The 18,701-nt window shown below is 36.0% G+C and overlaps 2 protein-coding genes across 3 annotated transcripts in view; both read left to right on the top strand.

Moving 5' to 3' along the window:
• The window catches only part of igfn1.1 (immunoglobulin like and fibronectin type III domain containing 1, tandem duplicate 1), a 29,057-nt gene extending 28,384 nt beyond the window's left edge, over positions 1 to 673 (top strand). For both annotated transcript variants that reach the window (XM_068315666.1, XM_068315667.1), the window contains one exon: positions 99 to 673. In XM_068315666.1, coding sequence (XP_068171767.1) covers positions 99 to 109 — 11 coding nt within the window. In that variant the 3' untranslated portion in view covers positions 110 to 673. The remainder of the gene's footprint in view (positions 1 to 98) is intronic.
• Positions 674 to 3,691: 3,018 nt separating this feature from the next.
• Positions 3,692 to 11,019, top strand: igfn1.3 (immunoglobulin like and fibronectin type III domain containing 1, tandem duplicate 3). The gene is made up of 23 exons (XM_068314642.1): positions 3,692 to 3,743; positions 3,887 to 4,009; positions 4,086 to 4,222; positions 4,354 to 4,453; positions 4,539 to 4,580; positions 4,656 to 4,701; positions 4,802 to 4,985; positions 5,100 to 5,213; positions 5,330 to 5,492; positions 5,649 to 5,921; positions 6,027 to 6,674; positions 6,762 to 6,886; positions 6,964 to 7,105; positions 7,231 to 7,524; positions 7,655 to 7,951; positions 8,069 to 8,248; positions 8,467 to 8,595; positions 8,690 to 8,998; positions 9,101 to 9,186; positions 9,279 to 9,471; positions 9,652 to 9,948; positions 10,596 to 10,922; positions 11,015 to 11,019. Exons 1-23 carry the CDS (start codon positions 3,692 to 3,694, stop codon positions 11,017 to 11,019), a joined length of 4,266 nt encoding a protein of 1,421 aa, XP_068170743.1.
• The last annotated feature ends 7,682 nt before the right edge of the window (positions 11,020 to 18,701 follow it).

Raw genomic sequence — 18,701 nt, 5'->3', positions numbered from 1 at the left:
CTGTATTTCCATACTGTTGCCAAATTCTGCATAGGTATACATTTTACTTACATGTTTTGAATATAAAACAAATGATTGTCTTTATTTTTTCTTCTCAGAGTACATGTAAATGGACACAATGGAGATGGGAGAATTTCCTGAAAACAAGGATGTGTCTTTTGGCAATGCAGACAATGAACTGTCAGAAATAAACAAATACAGAATGTGATTTAATTTAGTAGTATCTCACCAACTTCCTTTTGGCTAGAAAAAAAGTGTTTTGAGGAAGAAATTACTTAGAAAGACTGAATTAGTAAAATTCACAATTAAGTCTTATGGATACAGATTCTGTTGAAATAAAAGCTGCAATCTTCCTTATTTTAACTTAAATTGTGCAGTCGCAATAAAATTGAAACATCAGCACTCAATCTTATATTTTTTAATCATACTAAATTCATTTTAAAGCAAAAAAATACTAGTTACTAAAAGTGTAGCAAATGGTTTATTTTAATGTACTGCATGCTGGTTAATTTTTTCAAAGTCACAACAATGTTTTCTGTGTTTGGTTGAATCAATGTAAACTCTCAATAAAATTGAAGCTTGAAAAAGAACAATGTAACATAATTTTAGTGTGGCAAAAGTCATGTTAAAATAAATAAATATTTACTTTGGAGACAATAAAATTTTCAACACAGTTGAAGTGTATATTTCAGCTTGGTTTTTTTGGATGCTGGTTTCTCCTAAGACATACAGATGGGTGATGTTGTGTATTCTGACGGTTTCAGCTACAGTAGCCCATCTGTTGGTTCAGAACACATGGGCCAGCCTCCTTCCACATGTTTATCAGCGAGCCTCGGCCACCCATGACTCCACCACCCATGGTTCACTGCTGTATTTCATCGGACAACTTTTGATAGGTACTGACACCTGCAGACCAGAGAACAACTCACAAGAGACGTTGGAGATGCTCTGACCCAGTCATCTAGCCATCGCAACTTGGCGTTTGTCAAGCTCACTTCATTCCTTATGCTTACCTATTTATTCTGCTTTATCAACTTTGAGGACAAAATGTTTAGTTGCTGCTTAATACATCCCACCTACTGACGGTTTCAAAGAAAAGAGATAACGCTGTAATTCACTTTATCTGTCAGTTTTAATATTATGGCTGAACAGTGTATAGACACTATTGACTGCTATTATTTGCTCTGCATATAAAAATGTGTGTGGGTGTGGTTTAACTTTATATTTTGTACTAGTACATTGATTTGTCAAGATTTACAAGCAAATGAAAAAACAGTCAACAACTGCATAAAAGTTATACAGAAAATAACAACATTCATGGTTATTGACCATGGCAAAAAATATGCATCTGTTTCAAGACTTGACCTAGAAAGTATCAGAATTCATTTGACTTGTTTACATCCATAAAAGGGTTTATGTGAATATGTTACATCCAGTCTTCTTGTATTACCTCTCTGAGCATTTTTGTGGGGTCAGGCATTTGTCCAAGTTTAGAGTCACTGAAGAAGAGGGTGAGTACTTACACCCAGGGCTCAAACATGTGTGACCAGTGCCTCTCAATTTCAAAGGGAAGTACATATTACAGTAATGAAATAAATCATAATCTATTTCTGATCTATGCCAGCTTAATGAGACAATTAAAAAGAATAGCAGTGACTAATTTGTTTGCTTTTGGTGTGACAAGTACTGTATATGAGAACACTCATGCAAATGTCTAAAATTTGGGACATCAAAATTCATGTTTACACAATTAAAACTTTAAAATATGTTCTAATAAAATTATAAAATAAAGCAATGCAAGGAACTCTGAAAATGTGCATTTAATTGACCCTTACCTTATATGTGATGAAGATCAACCCACCTGCATGGGGACTTATGCTAAAGGAGAAGCAGTTCAACACATGGCACTTCAGTGTTACTTCTCATGACATGTTTCAACCAGAGCAGCCAAAAGCACCCTGCGGCACTGCTAAAGCAGGAATTTAGCTTTTGAGGGAGGGATTACGGTGCTTCATGCTGCATTTCCTCTGGTGTCCCCTTTTCAAGAACCTATAGCGGTTTAGGGCCAAAGTGCGCGTCAGTAAATCTGTCCTAAAGAGGCCCCGTGAAAAACCAGTGGGTAACATTGCTCAGAGTGTCTCTGAAAGGGGTTTATTACTGTCAAAACGACAAGCCCACAGTTAACACCCATCTGGAACCTGACTGGAGACAGACAGCAGTGAACAGCAGTTTCCTTAAAAAAAAAAAGTAAGTACACTGGATAGCTCCTAAAGGTGTTGATATTCAACTGAAATTCTGTAAACCAGTTAATATAAATATGTTTTATGTGGTAATATCACTGTAGTTTACATATTACAGATCTCATTCATTACTTGATGAGAATCATTATTGAATTCTGACAGCAATTAGCATGGTTTAAGCATCCCTAAAGTTTAATGTGAAGGTTCAAAGTGAGATGTATTGTTTTTAATGATACAGCTTTTTTTATGTAGCTGCACAGCAAATTGAAACCAAAATTTAATAATCATACAAGGATTTGTCCAATGAAAGATCTAAGAGTTACATTTTGATACAAATGCTTACGGCATTTTATTTGATTATTTAATAGTTTAATAGCAAAGGGAGGAACTGTAATAGAATTTAGGTCAGACAGATTTGACTTCATTCATAAATCAATTCACTTTTGACAACCCTTGCTTAGCTATTTTCCCTATCATATACATATAGCATTTCAGCAACTGGGCAAGACATCTACTTCACCAACTGTCTGAATTCTACTTTAAATGTGATTTATTCATTATTTTTTGATATTCATTATATTACTATCTACTGTATTACGACAGTAGTTCAATGGTAGGGCAGGTCATCAAATGATTCAAGGATCGGCGGTTCGATTCCCGCTCCTAGTCATTTGTCATTGTATATACACACACACACTAATTTAGATTGAAATTTCATTTCAACAGTGTCAAGTAGTTCATGATTTGTCTGTGGTAGTTTTGGTCATGATTCAAGTAACAAATTGAATTAAACCAAAGAGAAAAAGGGAAATTAGCAGTATGGTTAACCACAATTTTAATATTTACTGTAGAATAATATTTTCCCTTTTAATTATATATATTTCAGCCAAATTACGTTGGCTAGAAACTAACTGGCAAATACAAATATGGTCACAACTTCTCTTACATGTGCAGTTAATCACTTATGCCACTGCTAGTTCTGTGTGGTATGTGACCTGCCACTTGTAGGAGTTTGGAAAGGGAATGCTCCGCATTTAGTCATCACAAAAACTCCTCTATTTATCCCACAGATAAAGTTAATAACCCAGGAATCTATGTGAGTAATATATATCACTGTCATTGTTTAGCACTTATGTGTCACATCTCATATCATTTAGACAATTGAATGGATAAATAAATTGTTTCATATTATCATTTTATTTTATCTCTAAGGAGAGCTTTTTTTAAAAAAAAAAATACACAATGTCATATACCAGCAGTTAAAGCACTGATATGTGACACGTTGACACATCTGACACCCAAGGGTATCTGGAGGATATAAACTACATGTCAGACAGATGAGAAAATCTTTAACCATTAATCCAAATAACATTTCCATATCAAGTGATCATTGCCATAAACCTGCATTGTAATATGTTTGCCTCAATAGATAAACTTTTGTCACAACCAAGATGTTTAAAATAAGAAAAGCTAAGGAAGAGGAGCCGAGCGCTCCAGGACAGGGTAAGTGACTATTTCTGCCCAAAAAGTATGATTGTTTAGTCAAGTACAGCAGTATTGTTTTGCTTGAATATAACACATAGCAAAGGATTTTCCCAAATCCTTCATGAATTTGTCAATAATATGTTCATCCCATTTAATGACAGTGAGAATTAGAAAGAAGTCAAGGGTGCCTGGAGTTATGATTACCCAGTTTGTGGAGGAACTACCTGAAGGCATGACCACCCCAGATTTCACTCGGAAGCCTATTTCTATTACAATTCAAGAAGGTAAAATGAATAATCAACATCTTTGTGCTAGCTAACTTTACAATTATATAAAATTATATTTTAACTGTTTCTGTAGGAAAAATGGTTATCTTCAGAGCAGTCATTACGGGTAACCCAGTACCTACTGTGACCTGGATGAGAAATAATGGGGAAATTGATGAAGACAGGTACAAAATCATCTACGATGCGAGTTTGGGTGAACATCAACTACAGGTAGGATCACTGAACATGTCTCATGAAGTGCTTATTTATTGAACTACAGGTTTTAGTGAGAACAAAGGTTCAAAGCTGTTTTACAAAATACTTTTTTGCACATTTAATAATTATTTTTTGCATATTAATAGATGCCGGATGTCTCACCTGATCAAGCAGACACCTATAAGTGTTATGCAAAAAATGACTACGGAAAAGCCATTGTAACTGCTACACTTAATATTATTGAGGGTCAGTGATTATTTTTCCATGCGAAAATCACAACTATTAATTTGATAAATTACACATGTCTCACTCTAATTTTCTTTCACTTAAGTTGGCTATAAAAAGAACAAAGCTATGCAGCAATCGAGAACAGGTAAACACTTTATCTAAAACATATTAACATCAGTATTGAATTAAATTTGTAACCATGCTGTTTTTCTTCTTGTAGCCATCCGTGAGACCGCTGAGGATTTTAAAAAGGCCTTGAGAAACAGGTTAATAGCAAACTCATAAGTAATTGATTTTTTTATCTCTTTTGTCAGATTCGTTTATAATTATCTTGATATGTCTAATATCATTTGTCAATTTTTGGAGGATTGACATTGAGCCAAAGGAAGAGAAGAAACCAGAAATTGATGAAAAGTTTTGGGAGGTGCTGTTGAGCGCTGAAAAGAAGGACTATGAGACCATCTGTGCGCGGTATGGTGTCACTGATTTCCGTGGGATGCTGAAAAAACTTAATGAAAAAAAGATTGAAAGAGAGCAGGAGCAAGAAAGAGTATGTATCAGTTGCATTCAAAAAAAAAAAAAAGACACCCTAAAAACTGTGATAATACTGCAAATATAATTTTTCACATTGTCAACTTTTGTTTTCAAATTCCATTTACCACAGGTTGTTGAAAGACTTTGCAACCTAAAGCCCATTGAAATGACTGACAGTGGTGATGCAGAGTTTGAACTTGAAATGTCCCTTAAAGACAGTAGCAGTAAAATCTTCTTATTCAAGGTGAGATGTTTCATTTTAATAATTTACTTGTCAAATGTATCAATTGGCACTGTCTGCAATGAAGGCACACTCAGCACATCCATTCTATGACATTTATGACTGCTGTTCTTGAACAGGATGGCGTTATGATTCCTTATGACGTAGACACTGAGGTAAAACATGGACTGAAGCAAGTGGGAAAGAAGTTTGTGTTCAGCATCAATGGTGTTGATCCTGAGGATGCAGGATTGTACCAAGTTGAGGTGGATGGAGTGAAGGTCTTCTCTACAGACTTTAAACGTATGATATTGAACCAATGAATTATCTATAAATGTTACAGTAATTACAAGTGAACAACACATTCAAAGAAGCACCATTAATACCAAATATTAATGATATTGTCTGTGTCAGAAAATTCAAGATATTAAGCTATTTCCTTTTTTTTGTGTCATCTAGTTCCTAATGTAGAGTTCTTGGTGAAGATTGAAGATGTAAAAGCAGAGGAAAGAGAGGACGCTGTCTTTGATTGTGTCCTTTCGCAACCCCTGAAAAAGATAACTTGGAAAGGAAAGAATATCCCTTTAGAGCAAGGAGAAAAATTTGACATCACTGTGTCAGAGGACATGCTGATTCACACATTGGTGGTCAAGGACTGTATGCCACTGGACAAAGGCATATATGCAGCCGTGGCTGGAATGGCATCCTGCAGTGCCTGGCTTATAGTGGAGGGTATGTTTTACACGATCCAGATTTCATCCTTTAGGCAACGCAAATTTGTAAAGTTTCAAAAATTTTCTGAAAATCCGTAAATATGTCCTGTGGATTTTTCATTAGCTGACACCGATCCAAACTCACGAGGAAAGAAGAAAGCTCGCAAAACTACCAGAGCAGGTGGTAGAGGAGAAGAGCTTTTGAAGATTGCTGAGGAACAAAATGCTAAGGTACAGCTTGAGAAGGATGAGTTGGTTGCAAAGATAAGGGCTGAACAGGAAGCAGCAGCTGCAGCAGAAGCTGCGGCTGCAGCTGAAAAAGCAGAGGCTCAAGCTAAAGCAAAAATGGAAGCAGAAGCCAGAGCCAAAGCCAAAGCTGAAGCAAAGGCCAAGGCAAAGGCAGAGGCAAAGGCAAAAGCAAAGGCAGAGGGAGAGGGAGGGAAAAAGAAAGAGGGAAAAACAAAAAGTAAGGCAAAAACCAAGGCAATGGCTAAAAAAAAGGAAAAGACTGGGGCAGGAGACTCAACTGCTGTTGACGAGGAAGGGATGGAAGACAGTGAAGAAGAGGGTGATGAAGATGATGTAGAATCTGAAGAGAATGAGGACACTGAGGAGAAACAAGATATTAAGGGGAAAGACGTGTCAAGCCCTAAGCAGGGGGAGCCAGTAAAGGAGGGAGAGGCTCCTCCTCAAGTTGCTGAAGAAGAGGAAACTGTTCCAGCAAAAAGAAATCGAGTGAGAAAAGGCCCACTGATCCCTGAAACAGTTGTTGGTAAGATGCATATGTACAGTATATAGGGAACAGTCATTCATATTTGTCTTATCTCAGGAATAAACACTAAAGCTTTATTTCTTTTAGACCCAGGAGTATATTTTACCAGTGGACTCTCGGATGTAACTGCTGTCATCGGTACTGATGCCGAGCTGGTCTGCAGGCTGAGCAGTGAGGACTGTGATGGAGTTTGGTACAAAGAGGGCAAAGAGGTTAAAAATGCAACAGTCAAACGAGTAAAATTATTCATGTTTGACCTGTGGAGTAACTTTACTCATGTACTTTTCAGATAACACCTACAGATGACATCTGTATTGTTAAAGATCTGACTTATCGTAAACTAATTATCAAAAACTGCAAAGAAGAAGACTCTGGAAAGTACCGCTGTGAAGCTGATGGGCGTAAAACAGAAGCAGTGTTAAAGGTTGAAGGTACTGTACACAGAGCGTCTTTGTGGTGGTACAACGCAGGCTAAAAAATCAAAGAAGTGCCTGAAATTCAACTCAACAATCCTCTTTAACTTAGCAGTTTGTACTATGTTTTTGTTTCCCAATAGATCCTCCAAGATTTAACCCTGATGAACTTGCCGAGTTCAAAGAACCAAGGCAAATAAAAATTGGGAAAGACGTATCATTCAAAGTGTCCTTTGTTGGGCGGGAACCAATGAAGATCCAGTGGTACCATGACGGAGAAGAGCTTTTGGAGGATACTAATATCAAGATTGAGAAATCGAGTTCACACAGTCGCCTGCAGCTAACAAAGTGCAAACGCAAAACTTCTGGAGAAATTAAGATTAAAGTTAAAAATGAATGTGGCACAACAGAAATCATATCTCATCTTGTTGTGTTAGGTTTGTATACTACATCTTGCAAGTATACAAAAAAGATATATGTACAATAGGTTTTGAAGAATTAATAGGATTTGTCATTCCATATTCTCAGCATTAAAACAGAACATTTTGTTTTTCTGTCATTCTACAGACAAACCAACACCACCTATGGGGCCTGTGGATATTATTGAAAGTTCTTCAACTTGCATTGACTTCAAATGGAGGATTCCCAAAGACAATGGAGGCCTCCCCATCACAAACTACATACTGGAGCGCCAACAAATAGGCCGAAACAGTTGGAAGAAACTAGGAAAGATTGGTTCAGAACCTAAATACAGGGACACTGATGTGGATCATGGTAGGAAGTATTGCTATCACATCAGGGCGGAAACAGATCAAGGCATCAGTGAAATGTATGAGACTGATGACATTCAAGCAGGGACAAAAGGTGAGCTGTCTAAGAGCAGACAAACATATTTGTCACAATGTCTCAAATATTTTGAGTTTTAATACATATGAAACACACTTTGTTTGAGTCAGTTAACACATTTTAGCATTCTTTCAGCATACCCTGGACCCCCCTCTACACCAAAAATCGAAAGTGCTTTCAAAGACTGTATCAATCTGTCTTGGTCCGCACCGTCTAATACTGGAGGAACCAACCTTTTGGGATACAATGTGGAGAAACGCAAGAATGGCAGCAATTTATGGAGCCTTGTCAATCCGCCCGATGAACCCATCAAGGGTGAGTACATTCGACAAATTGGAAATGTCAGTGTATGAACTACTATATATACTGTATATATATATATATATATATATATATATATATATACACACACACACACACACACACACACACACACACACACACACACACACACATTTATGGTGTATATACGTTTGTGTATATAAATTTGTGTGCATATAGACACTGAATTATACTGTTTACCATGTCAACAGGGAAAAAGTATGCAGTGAAGGATGTGGTGGAAGGTATAGAGTATGAGTTCCGTGTATCAGCTATCAACATTTCTGGTGTTGGAGAAGCAAGTGCACCATCTGAATTTGTTTTTGCAAGAGATCCAAAGAGTATGTAGTAAATAATTAACTCTTTATTTTATTAATTTTAATGTTGAGGTGCTCACATGTTAATTCTAAATTCTCTATTTGTTTGAACTCTCAGAGCCTCCTGGTAAAGTTATTGACCTGAAAGTGTCAGACTCCACATATAGCACCTTATCGCTGAGCTGGACCAAACCCACAGAAGAAGAGGGGGTTCAAGATGAGGCCAAGGGGTACTTTGTGGAGTTAAGACCAGCAGAAAACCCAGAATGGGGTCGCTCTAACTCCAGTGCTATCATTATGAACTCATATACAATCATGGGTTTGAAGTCTATGGCCATGTACTGGGTACGAGTTGTAGCCACAAACGAGGGTGGAGATGGTGAGCCTCAAGAGTTGGACAATTATATCATTGCAATGCCTCCTCCAGGTGAGCTGATGGGACTTGTCAACAGTCTTAACACTTAGAAATTATTTGATTTCACTCTTTTTATCAAAGATTTTTTCTAAACATCTTCCTACATTGTCACAGTAAGACCTCACTTCACCGATAAAAAAATGAAAAACTTCGTTGTAATGAGGGCTGGGAATGCTACTCGAATCAACTTCAACTTTCAGGTTCAGCACAACATTCATAAAGAAATATAATATTCCTCTGTTACTCTTAAAAAAAAATTAACGCCACATCTTGCAATTTCAACATTTTACAGGCTTCGCCAATACCAAATATCAAGTGGCTCAAGGACGGTCTTCCTGTAGCGAAGAATGTAACAGTGAGCAACACAGACACTTCGTCACAGCTAATGATTGCCTCATCAGAGCGTCATGACACTGGAATCTACACAATCATTGTCAAGAACATTGTTGGTCAGGAGACTTCTAGTGTGGAGATAAGAGTCACAGGTACAGTAAAAATGTAATTTTTGCAACATTTTTAATGACTTAATGAAGTTTTATTCATTTCAAATGTGATATGCTTTAATTTTTAAGCTTAATACATATACAGATACACATAGGATTTACAAAAAAAAAAAAAAAATCAATATTCTTTGAAATAAATGATGCTTTCCTACCTGTGCGTAGATGACCCCAAGCCTCCAGGCACAGTGGAGCTTGAGGAGAATGTGTCAGGAACAGTGACGGTCTCCTGGACTCCCTCTCCAGACGAGAAGAAAGACGACAGGCTTCATTACATCGTCACCAAGCGTGACTCTGTTAAACGTGCTTGGCAAACTGTGGCAGACCGTCTCTTTAACAATAAGTTCACTGTCATTAATATCATGCCTGGAAGGCAGTATAAGTTCCGTGTCTATGCCAAGAATGACATGGGGGTTTCTGAACCCTCCGAGTCACCAACCTGGGAAGTGAGGAGAAGAAAAGGTGAATTAAAATGTGATTTTTTTTTTCAAGCAATGTCAATATGCTTAATTTGGATGTTCATCCATCATCAGAATATCAGTCATACAAAAAAAGAGAAACTATATCATTTGCATACTATTAAGTAAACATAATACAGAATATATAAGACTACAGCTTCTAAAATGGGAGAATATGCCACTTTTCTTTGTCATTTAATACTCTTTGAATACATAGTTTTGGTTTTTTAGCAGTGGAGTACATTCAGGTTCATTGACATTAGAGTTAGATTTATGAATTTATGAGCCAAACAGAATGGCTAAAGTAGCAGCCAGACAAAGAAAAAGAAAGGTTATTTTCTTACCTAATCAAGAAGAGCAAAAAAGAATCAACTGGATTTGCTTTAAATAGGTTGAAGACATTTCACCTCATCCAAGAGGCTTCTTCAGTTCAGACCTGTGGTGGCTTGTATGTGATGAGAAATGCTTTGACTTCCTCATGGGCATGAAATATACCATGAAAGACAGAACATTTGATACCTCAACATATTCTACCATAGACAGTGAAGATAAACACACAAACAAACTACCAGGAGATTAAAGTGAATACAACAATTAAAACAATCATCATTTTATAAATTAATTCATGTTCCTGTCCCTGCATTTTTCCAGAAAAATGTGCTTTAAACCTTCCTGAGTCCAAGGACTGCAGCTTTGAGATGTCTCCTTCATTCACTGTCCCACTAAAAACACACAAGAGTCCAGAGAGCTATGAGTGTTACATGAGTTGTGCGGTGACAGGAAACCCCAGACCCCATGTCACCTGGTACAGAAACAATGTCAGCCTCAACACCAACACCAACTATTATATCACCAACACATGTGGGGTCTGCTCTATGGTGATTCTCAAGGTTGGACCCAAAGACAGTGGGGATTACACGGTCATTGCGGAAAATTCCCTGGGGAGAGCAACTTGTTTGACTAAACTTGTTGTTAATGGTAAAAACTCATTTAAAATTATGTGTTCAATGTCACGTTCTTCTTCTTTGGTTATATGTTTAAACTCTTCCATTCTTGTCCTTCTCCTTCAGAGTAAGATGCTGCAGTGGGCCAAAGCTTAAAGAATAAAATATGAAGGATACATCAAATGGAACCTGCTGCCATCTGTGCTTTTTCACAAATTGCTGTATTAAGTTGTTTGTAAGTCTACAAAAGAGAAGTAGTTAGCTCTTGATAACAATCAAGAAATGTTAAGCAGTAAAAAAAAAAAAAATTCAATAAATGAATAACTTCTCTCAACCCTGAAGACTTTTACACTGAATTTATTCATGACTTTATTTGATCTTCCTTGAGTAACTGCTAATGTTGGATGGCAAACTTTAATAACTGCACCATTATACTGTAAAACATTATGATACAGAGGAAAGTGTATTGATTTATCAAAATTAAAGCAGTTACTGCAGGAGATGGCGGGGGGTGGTGTGTCTTGTTTGGCCATAACAGTCAGAGTGGAGACTTTGCTTCAGAAGTCTCCAGGTGAGCAAAGAAGAAGAAACAGGCATGCTAGCATACAGATCCATATAGATGTGTGGCACAGGGCTACACAGAAGACTACAATTTAACACATTTGGGAGTTCACAATGGGAACAAATAAAAGGCCAGAACCCAACCACATGAGCAGAATAAAAAATCAGCAGAGTAAAGAAAAAGCAGCTTTAACAAAAAGAAAAAATAATGTGTATAGTGGAACAGAAACAATTCAATACCTTGTCAGCTCAACAATAAATAAATGAAAAGGAGGAAATGGTTTTAGAACGTATTGATGTAGTCATTCACGAAAAAAAAAATCAAAAAGTTATCTTAATAATACGTGGGAAAGCATTTGTGTTCTTTTTAATACAATTTTAATTAAATTAACATCATAATTCAGGAAAAAATAAGAAGCAAAACTATAACCTGTTCTCTCCACTTGATTTATATTTTTTCAAAGAAATCTGATCTGATGTGTGCTGATAGAGATTCACCATATTGAAATTGTTGCTTTCAGTCCAGTAACCTAACAAGGCTGCAAGGTTATGGGTTTCATTTTTGAACTTGGTTGAATGATAGAGGACTGCTAGGCCTTGGAGGAGGGATACTCTCTACTGAGATGCTATTCTAGTTAGTGCTGCAATCTTATTATTTAAGAATGTATCCCAAAACAAAATGTAAACCTCAAAACAATATTCAAATGTTGTTTTGAGGTTTTTAATAATTAAAGATAACTCTATAGAAATTGTGCATCTTGTAATTTTATGATTACCTGTACTGTATATGATTATCTCTATAATATGAGCTTCTTAACTGCAATCATATATGGTTAGCAACATGCAATAACGTGGGCCTACAGTAAGTGCTCCATTGTGCCGTTATGTAACTTTACTACTTCTATCTTGCCTTCTGTTGTTTGGCCTCAGATTTCTCCTTCACTGTAAACAAGTGTTTTCCCACTTTTAAAAGATATCGTGAGTATATGTCAGAAAGTCATAAATACTAACTTTTTATGTGCATTCCTTAGTACATTGCAAACAACTGTGCAAATCCCTGTGTAAAATCCTGAGACAGACTAATATTATTAGTAGCCACATGGCATCCTGTTTACATGGAATTTATAATAGTCTCCAAACACATGCTGAGAGTAGTTCGCGTACCCTTGCAGTGATGTGCTAAAACATTGCAATTTTTTTTTTCCTGTTGTACAATATCTGCAAGGTGTCATTGAGTCTAGGAAACTTCTTTTCTTTAAATGGAAGATACTCTGTTTGTAAGACTGCTGAATTTGAGATTAAAAAAATTGACAATAAATTTGTCATAGACAGATGGGTTACCTTTTTCCATTAGGTTGTGTAATTTCAGGAAGTATAGCACTGTCACTGCTGTGCTGTGTATAATATTAAAAAATCATGACTACAGTGACCTCTAGCAATAAATGCCTTCAAAAAAATCAAGTCTCTCATATCAACTTCCTGTGCCTGAGAACAGCCATAGGTCCTGTGGCATGAGTCCACTTTTATGACACTTCTTTAAATACACACACACACACACACACACACACACACACACACACACACACACACACACACACACACACACACACACACACACACACACACACACACACACACACACACACACACACACACACACACACACACACACACACAAACGTGCTCAAACTAGGGATACCTCTGTTATTGCCAGAACTGTAATATCCGGATTGTGGTTTAGCATTCCAGCAACCCAGGCTCCATGAGGAATTTGACTGACTTCACACATGTGAGTATATACTTTAAAGTTAGACATTGTACAGTAGTTACATTTCACACTTCAAAATCTATTTTCTTCTTTTGGTTTCAAATATTAATAGCACATTTCAGCTTGATATTTGAAGAATTAGCATTTTGTTAAATGACTGATGTGGCTCTATGATATAAAATAAACAAAAGCTACCAATTAGCCCAGGAAATAAACACAGATCACACAATTTATTTTGGTCCAACTTATTTTCTGTACTTTAATTTTTGCTCATTGTCCTGTAATTAATCTGGTTATAACTGACAATGAAATGAAAACAGGAATTTTGCAGCTACGTGGTTAATGAAGCTGAATAAATCATTGGTCACAGCGAAGCACCTTGACCTTAAATGTGAAACATGTCCTGTGATGCTTTCTGTTTTTCTTCAAAAGTTAACCAGGAGGTCAACCTTTTACGGAGCACCTTGAGATTTTACATGTAAGAAAGGTATTCTACTGATTTTACGAAATAATCCCAGTTTTATGATTAGAATGTATAAAATGGCATTCATAGTAACAAGCTGTCCATGTTTTTATGGATAAAACAAATACAAATGACTTTAAACCATGACTTGATGATGGGATATATATGTATTTTTCATGTGAAGTCTATAAAGGGACTGGTTGGGGATGAACACATGGAAGATGTCCATAAACGTACAGAACATCCCACTAAATTAAAGCAAAAGTGACCAGAATATTTTTTTTTACATAATCCTTTCTTCAGACGCACGTCATAATCTACTTGTAAAAACACTTTGCGGTGACTGCAAAATTGTTCTTGCTTTTTTCTCGACAATCAAAGAGTTGCAAGACCGAGACAATACTGGAGACTAACAAACAAGACAAATGAGAAATTGACAGTTTACACATTTTACCTGCTCGGTGAAAGTGAAATATTCTACAAAAGTCACAAATGTTGATGTGTAACAAGTGGGACATCACCTCAAAAACAGGAACTATAAGAAGAAACCAGTATGAAGTATTTCACATGAGCATGACAAGAGAGTGAATCACTCCTGAGAAAACTACCCAGTCACAGTTATAGTTTTCCCACCATGAGGCTCAGAGCTAACCTTGGCTTTGCCTCCTCCCCCTTGTTTGATGTTGTGATTTATGTTAAAAAAAAAGTGTGACAGACGGGAATGCTTCTCGCAGAGTCATCGCCATTCCTATAGGAATGGGATTTAACAGCAAGGAGGCAACACTTGCATATCATCCTGGGAAGCAGCACCACCCAAGAAGACCACAGAGTGTTGAGGTGAGTCCATCATCAAGAGCAACAAACAAAAAATGTTAAGAATTTAAAATTGGCAACAGTTTTAACTCTGAATCAATCCTGTGACTGATTATTAACTAATCTAAAACTAACGCTGGGTTTCTGTGGTAATCTGTAGAAAAATCCTATGAATAAAAAATAAGTAAAGTATCCTATAACTGTTCCTGTATTGTTCTTGCTTTAATACTGATTTACATGTGTTTTCACAAATTTCCTCACTGGGGGACAATAAAGGTTTATTATTATTATTATTACTTTTTATTATTATTATTATTATTATTATTATTATTATTATTATTATTATTATTATTATTATTATTATTAGATTTTTACCATTATTTCCAGGAGTTAAAGAATGCTAATTCATTTTAATTTACAGCTGCAGTAACAATGGACTTTGACAACACTTCAGCGTAACAGTTGACACTGTGGCCACAAGATGCTCTGAACACTTTGGGTCATTTCAACGTTAAACCAATATTTATTATTGTATCACGATGCTGTGTCACACACAAACATATCACTAAAATCCACTTTTTAGGAGCATCCTTCTTTAAAAAAGAACATATTTTATATTTTAGTTTTTTATCTTCACTGCACAATTCCTGCTTCAGCTGTTCACTTGCTTCTCCAGGCTGTACCATTATTGTAAAACATACATAGCATATCATTTAAAGCTTTGTAGGAGATCTTTGCAATAACCCAAATATGAAACTTATCCTCTCTGAGTTTCTTCACGTGATCAGCTTTAACTTCAACTCCATAGATAGCCACATACTCTCTGAACATTCCTTTTGCTTTTAATCATTTTTATGATGCCCACAGACTATAGGGTCCAGTGCTGTATTTCAGCGGTGGTCACATAAACAGCTGATAGCCTCACAGCAACATGCGACACAAGCCACATGAAACCCATAAAAGTACAGCAAGGAGGCTGCTCAGAGTGGTACTCAGAAGCTCCTTTTAGTAATCAAGAGCGCACTATTCAGCAAAATACAAGCTAAAGGCGAAGCAATTTGTATGTGAGGATCCCATCATCCCATGATTGATACCATATACTGTATACTGTTACAGCGAATTTAGCACAGCATATTTTCTGTTACCATGTATAGCACCACTATAATATGAAATCATATAGACACTGAGTTAGCATCTAACTGGCATACCAGCGAATTCAAAGCTATGACATGAATTGTGGGATTTGGAATGTGATAAAGAACTTTTTTTTTACATTTTTTTTACAATATCACAGAATAGAATATGCTCATGTCAACAAACATCATGTGTTGTTAGAGACAGGATGGTCACACTTTCGGTGACATATGGTCATTTGATAACCATCTACTTTTTTTAGATCTTCCATCACACTTATTGTTTACTTCTTGATTCTCAGTTTGTGCAAAGCCAATGAAAGATTATAGATCAGAAAGATCAGAACATCAACTTTATGAGCATAAGCATGCTAACATGTTTCAAAAACTTATTGCGACATGCATTATTTTGATAAATGTTAATCAGGGAATTTTAATCAATTTAACTAATGAACTAAGTGTATTTGAAAAATGACTAATTATAATAAGAACTTCTGCATGAAGTTCCACATGTTTAATGAACTGGAATGACAGTACAGCCCAACATATGTTAGTCTTAATACCATGACAAACCTGCTGACTTTAAAATGTTGAGTCACATGATACTGTATCCATGACGTAAAGTTCACACCCTGTCTTCCACCAGATCAGAGATATATAACTCAGCTCATGTAAAGTACATAATCCAGCAACACACTACCTCTGCTATGCATGTGCAGACAGCTCCAGCTGGGTAGTGTGTGTTCAGTTAACAGTGATCATTAACAGGGCTGCCAGTTGTACTAGTTGTGAGAGTACAGACATCATCACCCATATTTCTTTTTTCTTTTTCAAATTCATTCATTTATTCACCTTCCTGACCACTTTTGGTTGTTTAGTTTTTCTTTTTTTGTGGTTGTTGTTTTTTTTTTTAAAAATTGATCATATATATATGTATATATATATATATATATATATATATATATATGTGTATATATATATATATATATATATATATATATATATATATATATATATATATATATATATATATATATATATATATATATATATATATATAGTGGGAACATGGAATAGTGGGAACATGGAATGACAGTTATCATGATAATGAATGAATATGTCCTATCATCACACTCTATATTTTATCATTTATATCTATATTCCAAAAAAACAAACAAACAGAAATGAGATATTTATTAAGACGTAAATGGTTGAGGGATGCAATTTACTGGAACTAAATATGCGTAGTGCTTACATTTGTTCTCTACATTCTGTATTCCCTGGTTCTAATGAAACACATTCCATGTGGACTCATTTATGAGAACCTAACCAAAAAGTTTTTATCAAATCACACATCCTGTTATACAAACTGCCCACAAGTGACTCGTGTGGCACTCATAATTAATTACAGCTTCTTTATATTCCTGTTACTGTTTTTCCCGGTGCACTGATTGTTAAAACAAAACCTAAAAAATGTATATTGAAACACCTTCTTGCTTTTGTTTGATGGAGACAGTGACACATTTAATTTAAATACTGCTTATATGGCCAGTACACCAGGAAGAAAGTGAAAAACAAATATCTCATATGATCAATAGTTTTCATAAAACCCCAAAAAGAGTATTTGAGTATGGCTTTTAGAAAGTCAAACATTTTCAACAATGCTTTTGAAACTGATTTCCCGATGAGTGTGCTGCAGCTCAAAACCAACTCTAAGCATTTTTTTTTTTGTTAACAGCCATTCACATGTCTATATTATGTATATTATTTGGTCCTTGAGCACGAGAAAGTGCTCAAGGACCAAATCAGTAATCTGACATCACTAACATTAAAATACTGTCATGGTTGAAAATCCATCTTCACACACTTTATTTACTTCTCATATCACTGTCTGAGTGAATGTACCTAGGTCATATGATGTTAATAAGCAAAAAAAAAAAAAACCCAATATGTTAGCATTTCTGTAAATCACCTTAAGCCTTGGCAACACTGTATGTTCCCCTGATAATCACTGATAAGCACTGATGTTCCACTGGTCTATTTTTTGCCAAATGACATTTGTCACTTTGCAGCAACAATGTGGGTAAAAACATATTTCTAGACATGATCCCTGCTGGGAATGGAACTGACACATCATAAAAAGTTTCATTTGATAAGCATGTCCTTGCTTGAGGATCTAGCCACCAGTTTTAAGTGATACAAAATAGCCTAGAATAATTATATTTAAAGCTGATAAGGAATTACATCAGATGCTTGTTATGATATTCTACACTTTGAGGATTTTAACATTGTGGTGTGTGATAACTCTCATCCCACAGCATGGCGCAGAAAAACCCTGTGTATGCTTTTATTGTGTGCGAAAATGCGTTTTCTCTATTTCTGTCTCTCGCTCTCCCTGTCTCTCTCACGCTCTCTCTGTGTAAGTATGTGTGTGTGTGTGTGTGTGTGTGTGTGTGTGTGTGTGTGTGTGTGTGTGTGTGTGTGTGTGTGTGTGTGTGTGTGTGCGCGCTTGTAATCTGCTCAAATATCCAGCTTCTCCAGGATCCTGAATCAGTGTCAAGCTATACAATCGGTTTTAACCTATGCAAGATATCCTTACCACAGACTAATACACACGTTACCAGTTAATAAATAATAATCTGGCAAGAATTAATAGATGCAAACATATATACTGTGGTCAAATCCTTTGCATCATATGTTGCAGGACAGTTATTGCTTTGCCGTCCAGGAATCAAAAGACCAGAGATGTTTAGACAATCGGCAGTGATCGATGGAACGGCCACTGGCGTAGGTAAGAACAGAGGAATCATCTCATTGTCAACAAGAGGAGGTAACCACAAATTATTCCACATTCTGAAGATTAATTTGCAACAAAGAGGTCAAAAGAAAAAAGAAATGCAGTAATGTGAACCTAGCAAACAGAATAACTCAACATTTTGAAATAAATCATGTTGAAGAAAATTTAAAATCAAAATATTTGTGTCTTGCAAACACAAGATTAATGGCAAATGTACCACGAAAACATTTCACAAATATATTCGATCAATTTGAACAGCTGTATTGTTTTTTCTAATT

Source organism: Antennarius striatus, chromosome 5, assembly GCF_040054535.1.
Source record: "Antennarius striatus isolate MH-2024 chromosome 5, ASM4005453v1, whole genome shotgun sequence".
In the NCBI taxonomy this organism is placed as follows: domain Eukaryota; kingdom Metazoa; phylum Chordata; class Actinopteri; order Lophiiformes; family Antennariidae; genus Antennarius; species Antennarius striatus.
This window is presented reverse-complemented; position numbering and strand designations above follow the sequence as displayed.